Source organism: Anabrus simplex, chromosome 6 (assembly GCF_040414725.1).
Source record: "Anabrus simplex isolate iqAnaSimp1 chromosome 6, ASM4041472v1, whole genome shotgun sequence".
In the NCBI taxonomy this organism is placed as follows: Eukaryota; Metazoa; Arthropoda; class Insecta; order Orthoptera; family Tettigoniidae; genus Anabrus; species Anabrus simplex.
This window is the reverse complement of record NC_090270.1, coordinates 274,429,050-274,452,717: the sequence shown is the minus strand read 5'-3', so window position 1 is coordinate 274,452,717 and position 23,668 is coordinate 274,429,050. Positions and strand designations below refer to the sequence as shown.

At 38.4% G+C, this 23,668-nt stretch overlaps 1 protein-coding gene across 2 annotated transcripts in view; it reads left to right on the top strand.

Moving 5' to 3' along the window:
- Polr3E (RNA polymerase III subunit E) overlaps positions 1–23,668 on the top strand; it is a 125,010-nt gene that overhangs the window by 8,441 nt on the left and 92,901 nt on the right. For both annotated transcript variants that reach the window (XM_067149305.2, XM_067149306.2), the window contains exons 2-5: positions 3,968–4,069; positions 8,099–8,253; positions 14,921–15,114; positions 20,470–20,648. In XM_067149305.2, the coding sequence (XP_067005406.2) occupies positions 3,968–4,069; positions 8,099–8,253; positions 14,921–15,114; positions 20,470–20,648 (630 nt within the window). The remainder of the gene's footprint in view (positions 1–3,967; positions 4,070–8,098; positions 8,254–14,920; positions 15,115–20,469; positions 20,649–23,668) is intronic.

The following is a 23,668-nucleotide window of genomic DNA, read 5'->3' as shown; positions in this document are numbered from 1 at the left end:
TATTAAATGGTTCTGAGAGGTTGCCATCATGTTTCACTTGGCAAGTATATTCTCTACATCATCTTCATGATACTGATGATCTTTGAAGGTACTCCGTAGTTCTGCATTGCTTTCCAGATGGCTTCTCGCTGCACTCTGTCAAAGGCTCTTTCAAAGTCGACAAAAGCCAGATATAGTGGAGACCAGTATTCCATGGATTGCTCGATAATAATCCTCAAGGTGTTCATTTGATCCTTGCTTGATCTGCTTTCTTTGAAACCAGCTGTTCTCTCCTGAGCTTACTATCTATTGGCCCTTGAAGACGGTTGAGAACAACTCTTGAGAATACTTTACTAGGTACTGACAAAAGTGTGATGCCATGTCAGTTACTGCATTTCATCAGGTCTTCTTTCTTTAGCAACTTGATAAGGATTGCCTTCCTCCAATCTTCTGGGGTGGTTTCTGTGTTCCAAAATTCTTGGAACAATGGTAGTAACATCTGTCGTTACTTCATAGTCTGCCTTGAGCATTTCTGCCACCACATTATCCACACCAGGTGCTTTGTTAGTCTTACAACTTTGAAGAGCTTTGATAATTTCACTCTTGCTGGGAGGTTGAGTATTGATTTGCAATGCAGGTATTTCCTGTTGGTCAAATTCCTCCTGCTCTTGTTCCTGTTGATGGTCCAAGGTGCTGTTGAATACTTCACTGAAATTTTCCCTCCATCACTTCAACTGTTCCTTGCTATTAGTCAACTGCTCATCTTCTTTCGACTTCACTGGGTTACGTTCACTAAAATGTTTCCGGGACAGCTGTTTAGTGATACTCTACAGCTCTTTCGAGTCGCCCTTTTCTGCTGCCTTTTGAGCCCTTTCTGTAAGCTGTTTCACCTGATTTCTTCTATCAGCTCTTGCGCATCTCTTCATTTGCCGTTGAACTTTTTTATACCTTTCCCTGAGGCGTTGTTTCTCTTTGTTTCTGCATTGGTTAATCAATGCTTTCACTGCTCTTCTCTCTTCAATCTTCTGCCATGTATGGTCAGATATCCATGGCTTCCTTCTGATTTCTTGAAATCCTAACACTTTCTCACTCGTAAGAACGTTTTCTTGATTTTCCTCCACCCTTTCTCTACGTGTGTATTACCCTCTTCTCCTTTTTGATCTCCACCTGACGTACTGGTTTTTCAACTCCAGCACAAATTCTTTTCTGATGCCCTTGTTTTGCATTTTTCTTATATCGAATCTTCCCTGACTGCGTTTTGCATCCTGATGGCTTGTGGCAGTAATCTTCGCCCGTACTTCAGCTGTTACAAGGTGGTGATCGCTTCCACAGTCGGCTCCTCTTCTGTTCAGGACATCAAGAAGGGAACGCCTCCACATCTAATTGCAAAATGGTCGATTTGATTTTTTTGTCTTGCCATCTGGTGAGACCCATGTAATTTTATGGTGGTAGAGTTTGTGTGGGAACAATAACCTCCAATAACCAACCTGTTATTTAAGCACATTTCGATAAAACACTCACCGTTGTCATTTTAAACCCCAACGTCATTTTTTCCCCCATTACTGTATGTATTTCTTGTATACTGTATGTATGTACTGTATGTATTTCTTGCTCGGGTCTTGAATTGTGTTGTAATGATCCAATCTAATAGGCTTCTCCTTGCTTCTCTTGTCAGTAGTATACCCACTCCATTTTCATAGTCTTCTTCTTCCTTCCCCGATTACAAAAGAGGCTTGCCGTCTCTCAGCCTGTATTCTCCGAAACCATTCCACCTTGTTTCGCTCAATTCAGGTATCACCATCTTATATCGTTCCATCTTCCTGGGGAATTGTTCCAATTTCCCTGACTCGAACATCGTTCTTACTTTCCAAATGCCCACTCTTGTCCTTGTTTTCAAGCCAACGGTCATCAATGAGCTATTCCTTCGGTTTTCTCTTTTATGTGTTTCAGTAACTGTGCAAAATTTTTCTAGGGTGGGGTTGTTAGCCGTACGCCCAACCCCCAACCTGGAGGACCAGGTCATTTGATTTTGGGGTTTCTGTCCCCACGGCTAAAGAGCCTGACCTACCCCCGATTTGGTATCAAGGTTGTCTCCTCTAGAAGGCCCCAGGGGCTCTGAACTTTGGAGCGTGGGTTGGCGACCACGGGGCCCTCAGCTGAGTCCTGGCATTGCTTCCACTTACTTGTGCCAGGCTCCTCACTTTCACCTATCCTATCCGACCTCTCTTGGTCAACTCTTGTTCTTTTCCGACCCCAACGCTATTAGGTTTGCGAGGGCTAGGGAGTCTTTCATTTTCACGCCCTTCGTGGCCCTTCTCTTACTTTGGTCGATATCTTCATTTTTCGAAGTGTCGGATCCCTACCATTTCTTCCCTCTGATTAGTGTTATATAGAAGATGGTTGCCTAGTTGTACTTCCTCTTAAAACAATAATCACCACCACCACCACCTCTCCTCTAGAAGAGCTGATTTCACCATGTCTGAGCCTCTTCTGCCCACTACCAGGATGGCAGCCGCTCTATTTGGGAACCGCCACTGCCTCTTGGGTTGCCTCTTCCTGCGTTTCCACTGTACTAATGGACTCCATCTCTGCATTCGACACCATTGAGGTCTTCACTGTAAACCCGGCAAGGGCCCTTCACAAGATACTATTACCCGGGACAGGTGAACCAAGGTTTTTTAACGAGGTGTTACTCCTCCCCTTCCTCCTTTCTCATACGGGCTTTGGACCATCGGTGGCAGAGTTAAGAACAACAATACCGCCAGCGTAAACATAAATCAATGAGAACTATGAACATGGGACATGTTTCACCCCTTTTAAAGGGCATCATCAGCCTTATTGCCTCAATAACAAAACAGGTACCTGTTTAGTTATGGCATAATAGGAGATAAGGGCAAACAGGAAAACAAGAAAGGGCAAGGAATACATTCATACAACAATGATGTTATTGGTTTCATGTCACATAAAGCATCACAGTTTTCAAAGACACCAAGGTGACAAAATTTAGTCCTGCAGAAGTTATTTTAGGTGCCAGTAAATCTGACATGAGGCTGATGCATCTGAGCACCTTCAAATATCACCAGACTGAGCCGAGATTGAACCCACGAACTTGAGTTCAGAAGCCAATGCTCTATCATTCGAGCTACCCAGCCCAGTTATCTTCATGCACTGTACTCTAAACAGACAGGCTCTCTCCTTATAAATCCCAGTTCTTCTACATCCATTCCTTCTCGGCCTCCTAAGAGCACATTTTTGTTTCTATTTAAAGGACATGGACTAATTTCACACCTTCATACACCGTTTACTTCAAACAGACAGAAACAGAAACGATCTCGTCGAGGGATGAGACAAAATGGATGTAGAAGGATTGGGATTGATGAGGAGAGATCCTACCTACAAGGGGCGTACAATATATAATGCAACACATTTTATTTCTCAGCCAATTTTGTTTTTTTTTAAATGAATTTTTGTTTAGGACATCTTTGAAATTCCCGCTTCGTCTCGTACAGTTTCATTAATTTCCAATACGTGGAGCGCTATAACTAGCCTTAACTAGACTTCAAAATGGCGTCTGTAATGGAGGTGCGTACCAAACAGAGAGCAGTTACCGAGTTTCTTTTGGTGGAAAGTGAGGGCATCACAGTTATTCATAGGCACTTGCAGAATTTGTACGGAAACCTGACAGTGAACAAAAGCACAGTGAGCCCTCTCCACAAAACACACCTCACAAGCCTGCAAACCCGACAGGAGATCACAAAACTTCAGTGGACTGTTCTTCATTCACCCTACAGCCCGGATCATACGCCTTTTGTCTTCCATCTGTTTGGCTAGATAAAAGATGCACTTCGCGGAAAGCACTACATAGATCCATACATCAACCTGCTGAATATTGTTATTCAGATGCCATGTCTGGTTAGTGGCTATATTTCTTCCATGATTTAGAATGCTAGGATTGTGTTTCAAACCACTTCTGTTCTTTTGTTGTTAGATTCCTGTGTACCTGTCTAAAACACTTCTCAACAAGCTGTATGTTTACCAGTATCCAGTCCGACCTCGTCACCTCAGCTACGATGATGAGGATGTTCTTAAGGTGAGTCTGATCTTATTCATAGGATTTAATAAAGACTGATCTTAGCACTGAAAATATTTCTTTCACTGCTAAAGTGTCCACAATCTGGGTTCATTTTTCCTGTTCTATTAAGTTTTGGAAATTTTCATCTGCTCAAAAAAAAAAAAGAGGTTAATGAAAACTATCATTAAATATTAAAATCTGCTAGTTTTAAACCTATTTTAAATAATTTCATGTCTTTTGTGAGTGAACTGAAATGTGTTAAGTCCAGTAAAGTCTTGTAGGTTGAACAACATTGACTTGTTTTGTAGTGTGATAGTAGTACACTGACTGGTAAAAGAAGTGGGTCATTTCAAATTTTTTAAAATATGCAACATCTGTATACATGAAACGTAGTTTTTTATTGAACACTCAACAACACATTACATTGGCTGTGCGCTGTGTATAGTATTTTCATCATCAAAGGTCACTTTTTAAGTTGTTTTTACAAAAGTTCAATCAACTTCACTGACATAGCTTAATTCACAATCTTGCAACTGAACGGTCTGTTTACTGATCACTTTCCTTACACTGGTAATGTGTGTTTCCACCCATGGCAACAAATGACATACTCCATGTGTCATGGCGTGCTACCCACAAGGTCCTGGATCATTTCTTGAGGGATGCTTTTCTCCAATAGGGCTGGTCTAATTTAATTCAGGTTGTCAAAATTTTGATGCCGGATGTTTTGCCCAAGCATTGAAATGTGTTAAGCCCATAGGTGATAAATGGGATTAAGGTATGGGCTACATGCTGGCCAGTGCAGGGTTTGTCTCTTAGCATCGCAAAGGAATTCTGGCTCACAACTACCCATATGGGGTAGGTGTTGCCGTGTATCAGTCTGAAGTTTTTGCCGACCAATCGTGAAAGGGGATTACGTGCTCTGTTATCCATGCAGTGTTTCGGTGTGCATTCAGTAATGACATAACGCCTCATAGCTAATGCCACCCTAAACCATGACGAAGATACCTCCAATGGGGATCCTTTCAGAGATATTGCAGGATGAATGTCGATCCCTAGTTCTTCTCCATATTCTTTCTATACCATCAGGTGACTGGAGGCAAAATCATGACTTATTAACACCAGTTAATTTAATAAACTTCATGAAAATTGTTGCTTAGATGTAATTACAACATATATTTCAATCAGAACTTGTTTCGACGACCTTCTGCGTCCTCATCAGCTGATATCAGTTTATGGAAAAATCGACAATCATATAAGTTTATCTACTTCAAATTGATCACAATTTAAAACCATATTAACAACAAAAAGACTCAGAGCACCCACAGAGTCAAAAAAACCTCTACATACAATAGTTTAGTAGAATGGGCTTTTAGGATCCCCATGACAAAAGCTAATTTGAATAAAGAACTTAACATAATCCGTTCAGTGGCTAAGGCTATTGGTTTTAGTGAATGCTTTATTGTCCGTATCATCAAGTTTAGGTACCGTTTACAAACCACTTTGCTCAAAGACAAACCTAATCAAAAGGCGTTTGCAATATTTACGTATAATTTTTTTTTTGCTAGGGGCTTTACGTCGCACCGACACAGATAGGTCTTATAGCGACGATGCGATAGGAAAGGCCTAGGAGTTGGAAGGAAGCGGCCGTGGCCTTAATTAAGGTACAGCCCCAGCATTTGCCTGGTGTGAAAATGGGAAACCACGGAAAACCATCTTCAGGGCTGCCGACAGTCGGATTCGAACCTACTGTCTCCTGGATGCAAGCTCGATGAAACTTTATAAAATTAGATATGCAGAACATACTTATGCCATAAAATATAATAGGTTTTCCACGGTAGGCCAGCGTATACACGATCTAAAGCATAAATTCACATCTATAGAACAGGACATTGAGGTCTTGGAGAACTTAGGAAAAGGAAATTTGCTGGATGTTGCGAAGGGTTGTTATATACACTTAGAACAGTATTTTAATCCAAACCTTAATTTAAATGAGATTTCTGAAAAATCAAATGTTCTATTTGACTTCCTTACTGCGTTTTTTAAAAACGTACATATCCCAGCAAATAGGTCGGTGTTTCATATTATGCGTAATAGCTTTGCTAGTTGCTTCTTACGACCACGCTCTCCAGAGCTCCAACAAATTCCCGTTCCTCAGTTGCTCCTCCCACTTTCCCCTACTTCCCCTCTTCAGTCCCGTCCAACCTTGGGCACTTGATTAGTATCACAACACCTGCTTGCTGTGCTTCATTGCGCTTCGCATGGACAGCGATCTTTTGAGGTGAGTCGCGTAAAAACGATTGCGTTATAAGACGTAATTTTATTTCTTGCCTCTTTTTTTCTTCTTCTAGTTGCTTTACATCGCACCGACACAGATAGGTCTTACGGCGATGACGGGACGGAAGGGCTAGGAGTGGCAAGGAAGCGGCCATGGCCTTAATTAAGGTACAGCCCCAGCATTTGCCTGGTGTGAAAATGGAAAACCACGGAAAACTTTTTTCAGGGCTGCCGACAGTGGGGTTCGAACCTACTATCTCCCGAATACTGGATACTGGCCGCACTTAAGCGACTGCAGCTATCGAGCTCAGTCTTGCCTCTTCAGTGAAGTGATAGTTTATTACATTCTATTATTACAGGTCCACATTGAACTGGGAACGTTGTCCTTAATAACATCTCAAAGGACTCGTGGCTCGTTTCCACCTCACTGGGATTGCTCCATTAAAGGGACACTGTAGTTTTTATTGAATCATTTCTACTACGATTTTACGTCAAGTTTCAAAAAGCGCGATAAATTAAGCACAAAGAACTTCAAGACTATTTTATTTTTAAGTTGTTGTTCTTTTAAATCCATGTTATTTCATAAGTGAGCAAACCGGTTTGCATACGTTTTTATCATTATATGGCTTAAGACTCGCAAGTCTTGGACTTGTAGAAAATGTAACAATATTTTAACACAGTTTCATGTTTTTAATATGGTTTTAAATTGTGATCAATTTGAAGTAGATAAACTTATATGATTGTTGATTTTTCCACAAACTTATATCAGCTGATGATGACGCAGAGCGGCGTCAAAACTAGTTCTGATTGAAATATATGTTGTAATTACAGCTAAGCAACAATTTTTATGTATTGAATGAGGTGGACCCAAATTATAATAAAAAGTTCTTATTAACACCACACCATTAACCATTGTTCTACAGTCCAGATCCAGTATTGACGCGTGGATTCTAATCACGCTGCTCATTGCAGGGGAGTAAGCTGCACACCAGTGGTGGGTCCTCTTGCCTCAAATTTGCTTAGTCTTACTGCCTTCCGATTTACAGCAATATTTCTTATTGCCTTGTAACAGTTTCTGGCCTGAAACACAGTAGTGTGGCGATCTTGCAAGAAAGACCAGGAATCTGTATTGCAACAGCATGATTCATGTCGTCTCTGCATGGAATTTTCTCTGAGCATGATGGACACTTCCAAATGATGTACCAATCGCATTAGCGTCATAATGAATGCTTCATGCATTGTCGATTAACGCGACAGCTCTCTCAACGTCTTCTCGACTGTGAAAGAAATACTGAAGAAATTTTGTTTCTTGTAATGAAAATTACACTGTATATTGATAATCTATTGACATCTCCTGCTCTGGTATCACAAAAGCTTAAACTTTAAAGGGTTCCATTACCAGTGAATACAGTAAAATCAGTGCCTAGAATTTAGGGTTGAAAACTGCTCGTGGAGTGGCATTTAGGAATCTCATCTCTAAAATTGTTGACTATATATTCCTTACAATAATAATTATTAAATTAATGTCATAATGGTCCACCTTTTTGAATACTATAATATGCAATATTATTGTGATCACAATTCAATACGGATCAAAACCATGTTTATATCCTGTGATATATTTCTTAGTTCATATAATCTCCCTAAATAGAAGCAGTCTCTGTATATTAGTGTTTGTTCCCAGTTCAGTTTTTACAAAGTGATCCACGTTTTTTTGACAGTCAGTGTGTTAAGAGGATTGACTAGTCAAGTAATCTATTGGATATTTAATAGTCTTGCATCAAGCCAGAACACCAGGAGGTTCGTTTGGAGATTGGGATCAACACCCATAGTCCTAATTATGACACAAGCAAAGGCGAGCAGATAGCATTGAATGTGGATGGTTCAGGAGCTACCAGGAAGAAATCGGAAGATCGTCACTTCGAAAGGTGAGAATGATAATACATTTTAAAACGTTGGTTAGGGTAACCTTTAAGGTATAGTGAGTGCTGCTGGTGTAGTGATGTTGGAGTTTTGGATAAAAAATTTTAGTTGGATATGTCTAAGAGAATCCAGCAAGGACACTTGAAGCAATTACTGTAGATATCTCTTATTTATGTGGTTAAAAGTTTTCCAACTATGGCTACTGTACATAGTAAAAGGTGTTCTCCATCCCACTGGAGTTGGATAGGAGTCAACCATTCTCAAATATTCTTGCAATCATCTTCCGAGTATTGGGCCAAGTGTCCCGTTTCAGTCTTGCATTTTCTCTTTGTCACTTCATCGGATGTCCTGTAGATTTGCACGCTTTGAAATGTAACATCTCGTGCGAGATACTAAAGCCATCATTTTGCAACTCTAACGTAATGAAGCAACTCGTCTTCCAGCTCAGAAAACTTGCAGGTGTTCGGCCCTCTGAATGCCTTACGTGTTCGGTTGGTGGTTTCTAGTGCAGCTTTCTGTTTACGGCAGTAGCGAACATTAAACTTGGTCACACTGAATTCTCGACCGGCAGGTCTGTTACCATGTTCTTCAGTATATTTTGTCATTGGAGTTTAAACTCAGCTGTATAACTCCCACGTTTCTCCACAACTTAAAGATTGACCTACACAAGAAGACTTAACAGAGAAACAGCAATGAAACATGAAGACAGAATACTGGTACTTGTCAACAATACAACAGATGCACAATTCTTAATACTGTGATCACTTGACTGCCTGGACAGGGAAGCACTCCTAGTTCACATGATCAGCTCTGCTAGATGGGTAGCGATAAGCATGTTGACAAAGACAGAAGAGTGAGAGGGATGGCTGAGTGTGACTGACTGGCTAGGAATGCGGCCTTGGGGCAGGGTTTTACGAATAAGGTATTTTTGTTACAACAGCTAGCCTCAACCGTTCTGCAGTTACAAAGAAATGCAGCTTCCTCTTGTACTGTCACATACAAAGTACTGTGACAGCAATTGGTTCAGTCCTGATATTTAATGTTGGCATGTCCACGGAATACCCAAACTTTGTCGTGTATGGTACTGTATGTCTTTATGACGTCAGAAACTAATGCGAGTTATGTGTGGGGGATTTTTTCCCTGCAATTGCAAATGTTGGCGAGATATATGCGGTGGCGAGTATACAGTATATTGCGTGTTATTTCGTTCTTGAAGTCCTTTCCAATATTCGTTGCGATGGATTGGAGTAATTTCTGCTAGGTTTGCAAATGATATGCAGCTTGATGTGCAGTACAATGGTGATCCCTGTCGATAACAATTTTTTTTCACCTATTGTTATGATACTGATTTGGGGTTGGTGGCGAGATACTCCACTCCTCGCATACCCACTGGATCACCCCCTTCTTTAATTCACAAACTGGACCACTTCAGGTCCATGGATGTGTCCAAACTGGATGGCCCCTTTTTGCAGCTCCTTTACTTTTAACTTTCGACCAATTTAATGGGCAACGATGATTCTTTTAGTCCAGTCTTCGGGTAGTTTTTCTTCTGTACAAATGGCATTTAGGACTGTAAACAACCATTGCATTCTTGCACTCCAGCAGCCTTGGTGATGTCAGTGCTCATCTCATCTATGCCTGTTGCCTTGGCTTTACTCATGTTCTTTAGGCTGTTTTCCACTTCACTCCATTCTTAAAGAACTCCAAAACACCCAACCTCTCAAGTTAACTGTACGGGACTCAGGACATAGATTGCTGCTGCTTGTCAGTCCATATTACTGTCAGGTTTACTATCAAAGAGTTTCCATTGGAGAATTGGAACAAGGAAATTACTACCATTTAAAAAAAAAATCTTTGTAATATACATTCATTATGACCTATTTGTTTCAAATTTGTTAGATATATTGACTTTTCATATTCTTCTTGTACCATATCCTCATCGGATGTCAGCTGTCATCAGGACGATCTGATTCTTGTTCTCAGCAACTCGAAAAATAGTTGATGAACTGAGCCCATAACATTCTTGTTGATTCCATAGCCAAGATATTCTCTTTTTTACCCTACTTCTCCATCCTTCAATCTTACAGTGTAGGTTAAGCTGAAGAAGTCCGTACATGTTTATCATTTTGAATAATATGACCAAAGTGCTCAAGTTTATTTTTGATGTTGTGCATAACCTCTGGCTCTTTGTTTTTGTCAACTCATGATATTCTGAGCATGCATCTCAAAGGATCAAAGTTTCTTTTTTGTTGGTGGTCTCTGTTAAGTTTTAAGTCTCAACATCATAAAGTAAGACAGAGAATACATAACACTGAAGTGAACTGAGACCAAGATTAATCTTTTAGTCCCTTTTGCAGATGAGTTTGCTCATTCTCTTGAGTGTAGTTCTTGCTTGTTCAGTCTGGGACATATTTTAACAGCATTGTTCCAGCTGTGATAAAGTACACATCCAAGGTATTTAAAATGTTTTAACATTTTTTTTTAGGGCTCATCATAGTCTCCATAAAACTTTTTGATATCAACATCAGCCCCATCATATGTGGGAGCATATGCATTTGCTTGAAACACCTTAAAGTATAGTACTGTAAATTGTTAGAAAGGCCTTTTATTTTAATATTGTCAGCTAAACCGGCCATTTTCTTATACGGCCAAGATCTGCTGCCGAGCATGTTCCACTGTATGGCCCAATTATAACATTGCATTTTGGTAAAAGAATTTTCTGCATTACTTTTGATGTTAAGGAATTAAAAAGCAAGACGCATTTTATCAGTCTGTCAGAAGTTAAGTGTGTTATGTTAGTTCATGTCTGAAAAAACTTTTTTGTCTTTTCCCATAAACTACATTTTTCAAATGGTTTTCCCTCATAATTTGTAAACTATGTGGCATATCTTAACAATTTTTTTCTTCTATTCTTAAGTATAATATCTAGAAATCTGGCAGAATCATGTGCCTAGGATTGATATTTGTTTGGACATAAATGATCTGCATGGAAAAATTGACCAAAATATGTTACATTAAAGCAATACAAAATTAAATTAGTAATTTTCAAAATATATTTCTACAAGGAGTCAGTTTTATAGACTTTGTGACTTTAAACAGCACAATTAGAAAGTCGAATTCAAACATGTTAATAAATGATCCAGCTAATGATGAATATAGACTCTTAAAGAGTTGCCATTTTTATTAGTTTCAATGAATTTGATAATACCAATGCCAGTTCTGAAATATGATTCTCTTGTAAACTTATTTTTCATTTAGAAATTTTCAATGCTGTTCATGTAGTAGGGGCTGAGGTGAAATGCCAATGCCCATAAAATTGTAAATAGTTGATATCTGAAGGTTGAAGGTATGGTGTATCACTACGTAAAATATCTACAGAATCTGTTGTTGGAGGAATGATACCCACAATAACATTAGAGATCAAGGCATAGAGAGACATCATTCATCCAAATTATTGGGTTCATTTTGTATGGTATAAACTGGAAAATCATCATCTTCTTCATTTCCCGTTTCCAGACTCCCGGGTCAGGTTGTGAATCAAGGACCTCCATCGCTGCCTGTCTCTCCACCACTCTTCTCCTTTTTTAAGTACATCTTCTGGTTTTCCTCCCTCTTCTCTATGCACTACCACACTGAACCGTCCACCTCTTTAGGAGTCTTCCTCGTGGTCTCTTTCCTGTTAACTTCTCTGAAAAAGTTTCTTTTTTTTGCAGTCTCTTCTCCCATTCTCATCATTAGGCCATACCACTTTAACTTTGTTGTTTCTATCCTGTCTTGAAGTTTCAAGATTCCTGTCCTTTTCCTTATCTCTTCATTTCTAATTCTGTCCATTCTGGTCTTGCCCTCAATACCTCTTAGGAATTTCATCTCTGCTGCCTGTATTCTACTCTCCTCTTGTTTTGTTGTAATCCACGATCCAGCTGCATAGATTAATATGGGTTCATAATAGGTTGAATATAATACTTTCTTACATTTCTTCTGGACACCTTGGTTCCACAAAATACCCCTTACACTCTGGTAGAAGCTGTGTGCTTGTTGTATTCTTTTCCCAATTTCCTCGGTTATCTTTTCATCTTCTGTGATCACACTTCGCAAGTACTTGAAAATTTTAACTTCCAGAATTTTACCATTCAGTTTTATCTTTCCTCTTCCTTCCTTCTTTCCTTCCTTCCTTCCTTCCTTCCCCTTGTCATCACTATTGTTTTACTTTTCTCTGTGTTTACTTTCATCCAAATTTTTCTATTTCTTGATTCCATACATTTACTTGTTTTTGCACTTCCGTTTCATGCTTACCCCATATCACTATATCATCTGCAAACATGGCTTTTGTTGCCTGTCTTCCCAATCTGTTTAATGTTCTTATGAATTTCATCCATGACTATGATGAATAGTATGGGGGATAGTACACTTCCCTGTCAGAGACCATTTTCAACTTTAAACTATTTTGTTTTTCCTATACTAGTCTTCTCACTACTAACACAATTTTTGTACATAGCTTTCATCATTTGCACTTCCACTCTGTTAACTTATACTCTCTCAATTATCTTAGCTACACGGGCAATAAGGGTGATCCCTCTGTAGTTATTACATTCCTTTTTTATCACCTTTTTATATATCGGGATAATTAAACCCTTTCCCACTCTTCTGGGATTTCTTTCTTCCTCCAGATTATTCTAAATAATCTATACAGCCACTGTAGCCCTATTGGTCCTGCTGCTTTTATCATTTCCGTAGTTACCTCATCCACTCCTGCTGCTTTACCGCTCTTCATCTTTTGTATGGCTCCCTCTATTTCTAACATCGATATCCCCTTTTCTTGTTTTTCTTTCCCCATTGTTTCTTCTTGCTCCTACTCATCTGCCAGTTCACTGTACGTTATTTAATATTTAGCAATTCTGAGAAGTATTCTTCCCATCATTTTAGTATGTCATCTCTTTGTGTCACTATCTGCCCTGTTTCAGATTTTACAAATTTTATATCTTTCCTATTTCATAAACTATTCTTCAGCAAACCATACAAAACCTTTTTACTTCCCTTTATATCCTCCTGAAACTTTCCCAGCTCTTTCGTTTCTCTTCGTGTACTATTTACATACCTTTTTGGCTTCTTTATATTTCTGCCAAATCTCTGTACTATTGCTGCCTATCAACTTCCTCCAAGCCATTTGTTTCTCTTTAACTGCTTCCTTTACCCTGCTGTTCCACCAAGGAGTCTCCTTTTCAGTCTCCTTTTCCTTTTTCCTCTCTGATAGTCTTCCACAGGTGTTTTGCAAACTTTACAAATCCATTTCTAAAACATGTCCACTCCTCTTCCACACTGTTCACATCATCTTGGGAAATTTCTTTCTTCAGATCCTCTTGAAACTTTTCTCTTATTTCTTTCTCTTTTAACTTCCATTCCTTTATTTTTCTTTTGCTTTTTCCTATTAACGTTATTTTACTAGGTCTTAATTTGGCTACAACCACTTTATGGTCTCCTTTGAAATTGCTCTTGGCATTGCTATCGCATCTTCCAGTTGTCTACATTTCTCCTTCTCCACCAGAATGAGATCAATCATTGTCTTTGTCTTTCTATCTCCCCGACCATATCTAGTTATTTTTTGTGATTTTTTTTTTTTTTAAACCACGTATTGCCAACAATTAATCCATTCCTTCTACAAAAAATCTATTACCAAATCTCCTTCTTGGTTTCCATAATAACTATAGGGGCCAATTATTATCTCTTCTTTTCCCTGTCTGTCTGTTCCAACATGTGCATTCATGTCTCCCATTATTACAACCTCTTAGTCTTCATTACAACTTTCCAGTTCTTTTAGAAACTCTTCTAAACATTCATCTGCATTCCCCGATTGGGGTGCATAAACCTGTATAAAATCCTTGATTCCACTCTCAAGTCCAACTTTAATTATCCTGTCATTGATCTGGTCAATTTTGTCCACATATTGCGCTAGGTCTTCTCTTAATATAACACCAACACCATTTGTTGCCATCTTTCCTCCACTCCAATATAATCTACACCCTTTCTTCAATTCTTTTTTACCTTTCCCCTTCCATTTTGTTTCACTTATTCCCATCATTGCTACGTCTTCCTTTTCCATATACTCAGTTCTTCTACCTTGCCATTCAAAGTCATGACATTGATGATACCGATTCTTGTGATATCTGGTAGCCCACTTCTCACAGTTCCCCCAGAGCACCAGGAACTGCGCGTCGCTTCAGGGTGATGCCCTAGCATTTTCCGAGACCTCGAATCACTCGCACTCATTTTATAGGCTGTTTGTACGATGGGTTCGCCACTCCCAAAGGCATTTTATTACCTTCTGCCAGGTTCAAATTAGGCCACCTTTAACATGGAGTCAGACGCCTTTCGTTGCCGCTCCTCTGGAGTACAGACGCTACGGGTTTGCCTCTTCCACCATCTCCACCGTACCGAAGTCCACCTTCTCTGCTGTAGATGCCATTGAGATCTTCAGTCGTAACCCTGAGCTGGGACCCATACCAGATGTTACACACTGGGTAAGTGTGCTCTGGGACTCACATAGGCAGGGGCGCCACTCCCTGGGTAGGGCTGCCTCTGAAGAGGGTCCCTGCCTGCTACCAGTTGATTTAAACTGGAAAATACGTAATGGAAATGTTTAAAACTACTGTTAGTGCTATTCATTTTCTTTTGCAGTACTTGCATGGATAAGCAAATTCTGGAGTCGACTCGTGCTGTCACTGATGCTAGCAGATATGCTGTGGGTATTTTACATGACAAAGAGTTTCACCTTACTCCAGTGCAGGGTATAGTACACCTACGGCCTTCATTCAGCTATCTCGACAAGTCTGATAAACGAGCTAAGGAATTGGCCAAGGAAATGGGTGAAGGTAAGTTTATCTCTCTCGTAAATGTTTTCCATGCTGGAGAAGTTCAGAATAGCACAGAACAAAAATGCATTTCTTTTGTAAGTAGTGCAGGTGGGAAAAGTAGCTTTTTCTGTTCTCAAATACTGAAATTGCACCCTATTTAACAAGTCTTGTGCATATTTCCTAATCCTGGCTGCAACACACTTATCGTGTTTACCTGTGTGTAATGTAAATTCAAGTCCTGAGTGCAGATATCAAGGACAGCCAAGGAATGTAACATGACGTGAAAGGCATTGCCAAGTATGGCGAAAGTACTGCATCCACCTGTTCCATATTGAGATAGAATGCATACCAGGAGGAAATTAATACCTTGAACCTCCAATTCTTAGAGAAGAGCTAGAATGTGCAGTGAAGGAAAACTGCGCATTTGAAAAATCCCCTGCTCTGATGGAATCGCTGCTGAAATGGTGAAGAACATGGTTGAACTCAACATTGAAGTCTTCACAAGCTGTACTGAAAGGTCTTGTTTTCTGCGACCTAGCTAGAACAGTGGTGCCACTCCATATTTATATTAGTATTCAACAAAGGGCTCCACTCTTGACTTTGAAAATTACAGAACAATAGCTCTCTTTTCCAGTGCCAGCAAAGTAATGCTCACGATACTGAACGAGAGGCTCAAGACCTTTCTCCTCCCAAAATACTAGATAATCAGACTGGGTTTGTTCCACAAAAAGGAACTTTTGAGCAAATTCTTCTCCTCTGGCTGTTTGTGGAGAGGACCAGACACTGAACTCTCAGGATGTACAGTCGCTCAAAAAAAGAATGAGCGTATGGTGTTTTATAAATTCCTCACAGGTACAATTTCATCAGAACAATTAAATCTTTAGATGTAATGTTTGTTGTGGGTATCCACAGGGTTTGTATCTACATGGCAGGTGAATTGTATTTTGATAATAATTAAAAATTAAATCTGGATGAAATATTAAATGCAAGGAACATACAATTCCATGTGGTTTTTTTTAGTGACTGTACATGTGTTATGTTAAATACAAAATAGCGGGACAATGAAACACCTGCTGCCCTTTGACTTGACTATGGTACAAATCCATGATATCCTCTCAGATGTCTTTTCAACTATTGCTGGTGTGAGGCAGGGCTGCATTCTTTCTTCTCTTATTCAGCATCTACAGTGAACACGCCATGAAGAAGGTACTCGAAGACCAGAAGAGTGGCATTGTAGTTGGGGGCAGACAAATGAGTAATCACAAAGCAAACACAACATGTTCTTCTGTATGTTCTTCAAATCAGCACCATGAAAACCAAACTGATGATTGTAGATTGCTGTAATACTCTACCTGACATCACAAGAGTTGTTAACTACAAAATGGTCAGCCGCTTTAAGCACCTTGGATCTGTTGTCACTAACACCGGGGACTGAAACCTGACATATGCAGGCACATCATATTGGAGGCGAGTTTGACAGCACAGCGAACTTGTATATGGAATGACACCTCCATCACTGGAGGAACAAATCTTATGCTGATGCGGGCACTCATCTTTCCCATTGCTACCTATGCGGCAAAAATCTGGACCTTAAAGATGTTAGACCACCTCGGGATAGACTCTTTGTAGACTTGTTGCTGCTTCAGAAGAATATTGCTAATACCTTGCATGGCACATTGAACCAACGAGTTGATCCTGAAGCAGCTCAGCATCAAAATAAAGTTATCAAGATGTATAAATCAGCGATCAGCAACACCTGCTAGGTTCTTTGGTCACATTGTCAAAAGACCCAGGGGACTGGAGAAGACTGTCATTGAGGGGAAAGTGTTTAGCCAGAGACCCAGAGGACATGCTCCATTGATATGGTTGATCAGTTTTTTCTTAATAACTCTTAGGTTATAAATTAAGTGAGAGTTCAGATACTACAAAATACTCAGATACTCAAAATCCTAACTGGAAAGAACTTGTAATAAAAAGGGGTTTGCTGTATGTTGCCACTACATCCTTACAGAAGGCTAGAATAAGAGAGAGAATGTTTCATAGACTGGTTGCCATAAATTTCAAAGCCTTGGAAAAAGGAATTCTTCAATTGGTTGTAGTAGTAGTGCAGTATTGTATGGATGTATCCTACAGCATCAACATACTTCTCCAGTATTAATGGCAAATGCAGGTTCACACACCCACTGAACTTCATAAATCTAGCAAAAATTTTTTTTTTTTGCAAGTTATCTACTTTACAAGATATTAGAATCATTCCGTATTGACGGTTTTTCACTTTACAAAGGTGAAAAATGAGAGTATCCTCCTAATTCAATACAATAAATATTCCGTCATTAGACGGAGTAAACAAATTTAAACATGTTTCGGCTCGTTTGAGCCATCTTCAGTGAAAAATGAGGGGAGTTTGAAATAATTTACATAATATAAGTTGAAAAAATGCTAAAAGACATAATGAAGGAGCAAATGGAAAAACAAACAAAAGAGAGCCTAGACGAAAACAAAATTAGCAACAAATATACAATATTTACATCAATATGCGGAGCAAAAAACAACTCACTGCGACAAAATTCATTGAAAAGGTGTTAATTTAAAATAATAATTGAAACAAAAACTGTGTTAACCTAAGAAAACAAAGGAATAAAAAAACAAATGATGCAGATGGAAATGAACAATAGTAGCACATGGTGAGGTTGTGGACCGTCAATGAAGTTTAGCCAGGCCATTTGAGAGGACAACCACCTGCTAAACACCATTAGAACTTCATTGACGGTTTCCACTAGATCACTTACAGTTTACTGTGCATCTGTCTTCTACCTAACACAGCTTCTCAATTTTATATTGCGGCCCTTCCGACCCTTTATAATAAGGCAAGACACCAGGGGCCTATTCCACAAAAGTATGGTCTTGTACATTACAAGTTACTAGTGTGGGTTCTTGTAATGTATGGAGTTGTACATTTCTGTTCCACAAAAGATTGATAGTCTCTTGTATATTACCAGTGAATTGTTACAAGTTTTACAAGTGACAACATATCAATAAACATACTACGTCATAGCATGAATCAGCTGTTTATCTTCGTATTCCATTCGTTGAATTAGGTTATGCTTGCCTCATTTATCGTAATATCGTATTTTACTGTAACTTATGCAGCAAAGATTGAAAGAACTAATATTCCTGTGAATTTTTTAATGCTACGATGTTATTTATCAGTTTATTTCTTTGATGATAGGAAATTACTCCGTTATTATCACCCATTCTGTTCTTCCGCGATCCTCGCGTATGTTCTACGAGAGTCTAACATACCTACCTTGGTCTGTCATTAGGAATCAGATGCCGCTAATACCGATATTCGGCCGCCAAACTTAATTGTTACGAAATTGCAAACTGCATGAATTGTTAAAATGATGTCAAGAGACACAAAGTTATTCATTTTGAAGGAAATAGAAGGTAGGAAAGATATTTGTTTCGGTGGATTCAGCGAGAGTCTGAAAAAACAAGACAAAATAAATGGTTGGATGGAATGGAAATATTTGACTTGGGAAAAGCTCATTGAGCTTTTGAGGGGAAAAGTTGGACGTATGTAAGAGATATTCTGCTCATTAATGATTCCAGGAATGTCCTTCTTGGAATATGTTTTTTTCAGTATTTTCAGGCCAACAGACAATTTGAGGAAATTTTATATCATTTATTGCAGCTACCACAGACCGAAGATTTTGCCATCTCAAGCCAATGTAATGTTGTTAGTAAATGTTGTTTAGCAGAGAGAGATTTATTTCTGTTCGTAGGATATTTTAAGCTATAGCCAATATCTATCAAAAGTTCTTCCACTTGTACTGTGCTTAACCTAAAACGTTCATTTTATTCAAATACAGTGTTAAACTGGAAGTTTATTCTTTCCCTGTACAGACGATAGTTTTCATTTTCATCACCATCACTATCACTACTGCTAGACCACATATTTATCAAAATGTATCCAAAATAAGCGTATTTAAATAGCACTAGTACATTTATATATTATTGTCCTTTCACTGGTAGAGAATTCTTCTCAATTCGCTAGTAAGTTACAAGTACTAGTACTTTTGTGGAACACGCCTATAAAAATTCACTAGTAATTTGTAAGTATGGAGTAGTAAAGTACAACTGTAGAAAATTCTTTTGTGGAACAGAAACTCTGGTATTTGTACAAGTTACTAGAGAATTTACTTGTAATGTACAAGACCATACTTTTGTGGAACAGGCCCCAGCCAACATTATGAAACAATAATCAAGAAAGGGACCGCTAGTTGGGGAAGATATTGAGAATGCTGCTGTTTCTAAAGCTTTAAATTTCATTGGTGTTTTTTTCCTTGTCACAGGCTTTTCGCCTGCACGTTATGTCAGGCTTGGTTTCTCAAAAATGTTTGCTCCCGCTCCCCTCCTGACCAATTTAATGTGATGGGTTTTCTACAAGGATGATTTTCGACAGTGATTTCAACCTGTTTTTGTTATTGTTACTAAACAATATTTTGTAAACTATGAGGTCCACAACCTCACCATGTGCTACTATTGTTCATTTCCATCTGCATCATTTGTTTTTTCATTCCTTTGTTTTCTTAGGTTAACACAGTTTTTGTTTCAATTATTATTTTAAATTAACACCTTTTCACTGAATTTTGTTGCAGTGAGTTGTTTTTTTCTCCGCATATTGATGTAAATATTGTATATTTGTTGCTAATTTTGTTTCCGTCTAGGCTCTCTTTTGTTTGTTTTTCCATTTGCTCCTTCATTATGTTTTTTAGCATTTTTTCAAATTATATTATGTAAATTATTTCAAACTCCCCTCATTTTTCACTGAAGATGGCTCAAACGAACCGAAACATGTTTGAATTTGTTTACTCCGTCTAATGATGGAATATTTATTGTATTGAATTAGGAGGATACTCTCATTTTTCACCTTTGTGAGCTTCTGTTCTGTTTATGCAGTAGTTATTAAATTATTATCCATGTTTCACCTCCATACAGTAACAATTGTGGTTGCTTCTTCAGGAGATACTGGGTTCGAACTCCATTGTCAGCAGACCTGAAGAAGTTTTCTGTGGTTTCCGAGTTTCACGCTAGGCGGATGTACTCTAATTAAGGCCACGGTCGTTTTCTTCCCTCTCCTAGCCCTTTTCTATCCCATTGTTGCCTATAGGTTTTGGTGCGACATAAAAAAAGTGTAAAGGTTCAGCATGTAGGTAAATTTTAAAAATATTTCTTGATAGTGGAAATGGTAGATAATACTTAAAAATTTGGTAATATCTTAATACACTACCTTCTTGTATCCACCCTCACTTGTAATGTTTTAAGTTTGTATCAGTTTGTATCTTTAGCTTGGGTTACTGTGTGTTTCAGGTGGTGATCAGTCAGATGAGGAGGAGGAAGCAAAACAAGTGACTGTCAAGTTCGCCCGTCAGGAGAACGACAGAATAAAGAGGGCGCGGGAACGTTCTTTCGGCTATTTGAGCAAAAAGAGTGCAGAGGAGCCATGGTATCATACTCAGTACCACAACTCGCAGAGCAACAGGGCGGAGGTGTGTGAAATTCATGAATAATAATAATAATGGTACTGGTTTTACATATTCATAGGTTATAAACTTCATGGTTCTGATCTGTATTGAATTGTAAGTACAATATAATTATTAAATTAATGTAGTAATGGTCCATCTTTCAATACTATAATATGTAATATTCTAAATTACATGAATTAATTAGGGACTAGTTTCGGCCGGGGCTGGCCAATTTCAGCCTTAATGCAAAACATCTAATAACTAAACAAATGTACATGCACACAATTGACATAAAACAAATGAAACAAATATATACAAATTGACATTTAAAAACTGGGATGAAATTATGATTAAATTTGAAAATAAACTAGGTTCCAACTTCTTGAGTATGCTCATCATTGAGAATATTTCAAGTATTAATTTAAATAGAACATCTAATCATTAATAATTCAATAGTAAATGGGAACTGGTAAAAGTTGATCCCGTAGTTCATCACCAAATCTATTTGAGTGGTGTTAGTCATATGTAAGCCATTGGACACCGCTGTAAATAACCACTAGCTGATGGAGAACTGTTTTTTTCTATTTGTTTTACGTCGCACCGACACAGATAGGTCTTTTGGCGACGATGGGATAGGAAAGGCCTAGGAAGTGGAGGGAAGCGGCCGTGGCCTTAATTAAGGTACAGCCCTGGCATTTGCCTGGTGTGAAAATGGGAAACTACGGAAAACCATCTTCAGGGCTGCCGACAGTGGGGCTCGAACCCACTATCTCCCGATTACTGGATACTGGCCGCACTTAAGCGACTGCAGCTAATCGAGCTCGGTGATGGAGAACTGTTAGATGTTGTTTCATCATCAATCAACGTAATAAAAAGAGATGCTCTCATGGTGCTTGTTAAATCATACTGAAATGTTGTTGGACATTGTCAGGACAGCACATGAAGATGTGGTTAACAGTTCCTTCAGGAACTTCCCCTCCCCCTCCTTCCTTTTAAATTTGAATCTCACAACAGTTAGTCTGAAGCACACACAACGATAGGCCATACACCTCAAGCTGTGTTGAGAGTTAAGTCTCATATAACCTATGCCATCTAACTAATACATTCTCTCAATCAATTCATTAATTTAATTTTATCTCATTTATTCAGGTTAACTTCATGGACACCGCAATGAATTGCAAATTTTATACCAGACACAATGTATCTGTATTAACCACATCTTCATGTGCCGTCCTGACAATGTCCAACAACATTTCAGCATGATTTAACAAGCACCACGAGAGCATCTCATTTTATTACATTGATTGATGATGAAGCAACATCTAACAGTTCTCCGTCAGCTAGTGGTTATTTACAGCGGTGTCCAATGGCTTACATATGACTAACACCACTCAAATAGATTTGGTGACGAACTACGGGATCAACTTTTACCAGTTCCCATTTACTATTGAATTATCAATGATTAGATGTTCTGTGTATATAAATTGATACTTGAAATATTCTCAATGATGAGCATACTCAAGAAGTTGGAATCTAGTTTATTTTCAAATTTAATCATAATTTCATCCCAGTTTTTTAATGTCAATTTGTATACATTTGTTTAATTTGTTTTATGTCAATTGTGCGCATGTAAATTTGTTTAGTTATTAGATGTTTTGCATTAAGGCTGAAGTTGGCCAGCCCCGGCCAAAACTAGTCATTAATTAATTAATTAATTAATGTAGTTTAGAATATTACATATTATAGTATTGAAAGGTGGACCATTACTACATTAATTTAACCCATTAGTGCCTGAATTAATTTTTTTCTGAGATTTGCTTACTTACTGTGTTTTGCCGCATGTTTGAGACCAAAATAAACTAATAAAACAAGTTTCAGAATTTTGGAATCGCTAGGTCATAAGATATTTGACGTTGCCATATGGTAACGCTAGGCGCTTGCACTACCTATTTTTAAACAATGAGTTTTGAAAGTCGAATTTAGGTTGCAAAGTGGTTTTTTTTTTTTTTTTTTTTTTTTCGTTTTCGTGCAATAACAATGTTGAAATATCTTAGCATTATTTATTGTAAGAATATGGAATATCAGTATTTATTCACATCACGGTAAAAAAAATAGAATTATTGGACAAAGGAGAAAATATTTGTTTACAGTATATAGACACATATGTACAGTTCATTGCCTGTCAAAATAAAACATTCACTGGAACAATAGAATAAAATAAAAAATACGAAGAAGAAGAAGAAGAATCAAAGAACTTCAGATGCAGTTACAAACTATTAGTCTATACTTTCGGAGGCATATAAAAGCCCACCCTCAGTACTTGCGCGTTAGCCACAGAGTTAGAGAATGACAATCTTTCACTGTCTTCATATCATCCTGTGTGTCCCAATAAGAACGCTTGGAGGGCAACCTATTATATCCAGAAATGAAAAGTATGGCGACAGAGCAACGAATTTCATCAGAAGTTATTTGTGGGTCCGTACAATTTAAAAACACCCCATACATTTTAGACTCTCGAACTAAATGTTCGATCAGCTGGTTATCTGTAAACAATTAAAAAATGTCAACAACAGTCATGGATTTTCACTTGCTATAACTAGGCTCCGGAAATGTCAACAGTCGCCCAATATTGAAATCAGCCCCATCAGTCTATCTTGGTTTTTTTATTTGATTTATTATTTCCTCTATCAGTTATCCGCTCTTTTGCAGCATCGGGTATTGAAACAGATCTTGCATCAGTAGACAGAAAAGGCACTCCGTCCTCTGGTAACACACCTTCACCATCGTAACTAATCCCGATTCTTTCATTATTTACAAGCTTCATTTCAGCACTGACACATAACTTTCGAGAGAGAGATTATCAACAAGCCCACCATCATCTTCATCAGCAGGAGCCCTCATCTGCAAGTACATTTACATAGTGCGGTTCCACAAAAATATCACCATCGAGATCTTCAGTCAGTAGCATATCCAGTGCTTCTAAAAGGGAAAATCCCTTCCTGAAATGAAGATGTATGAATCAGTATAAAGTATCATGATCTGAC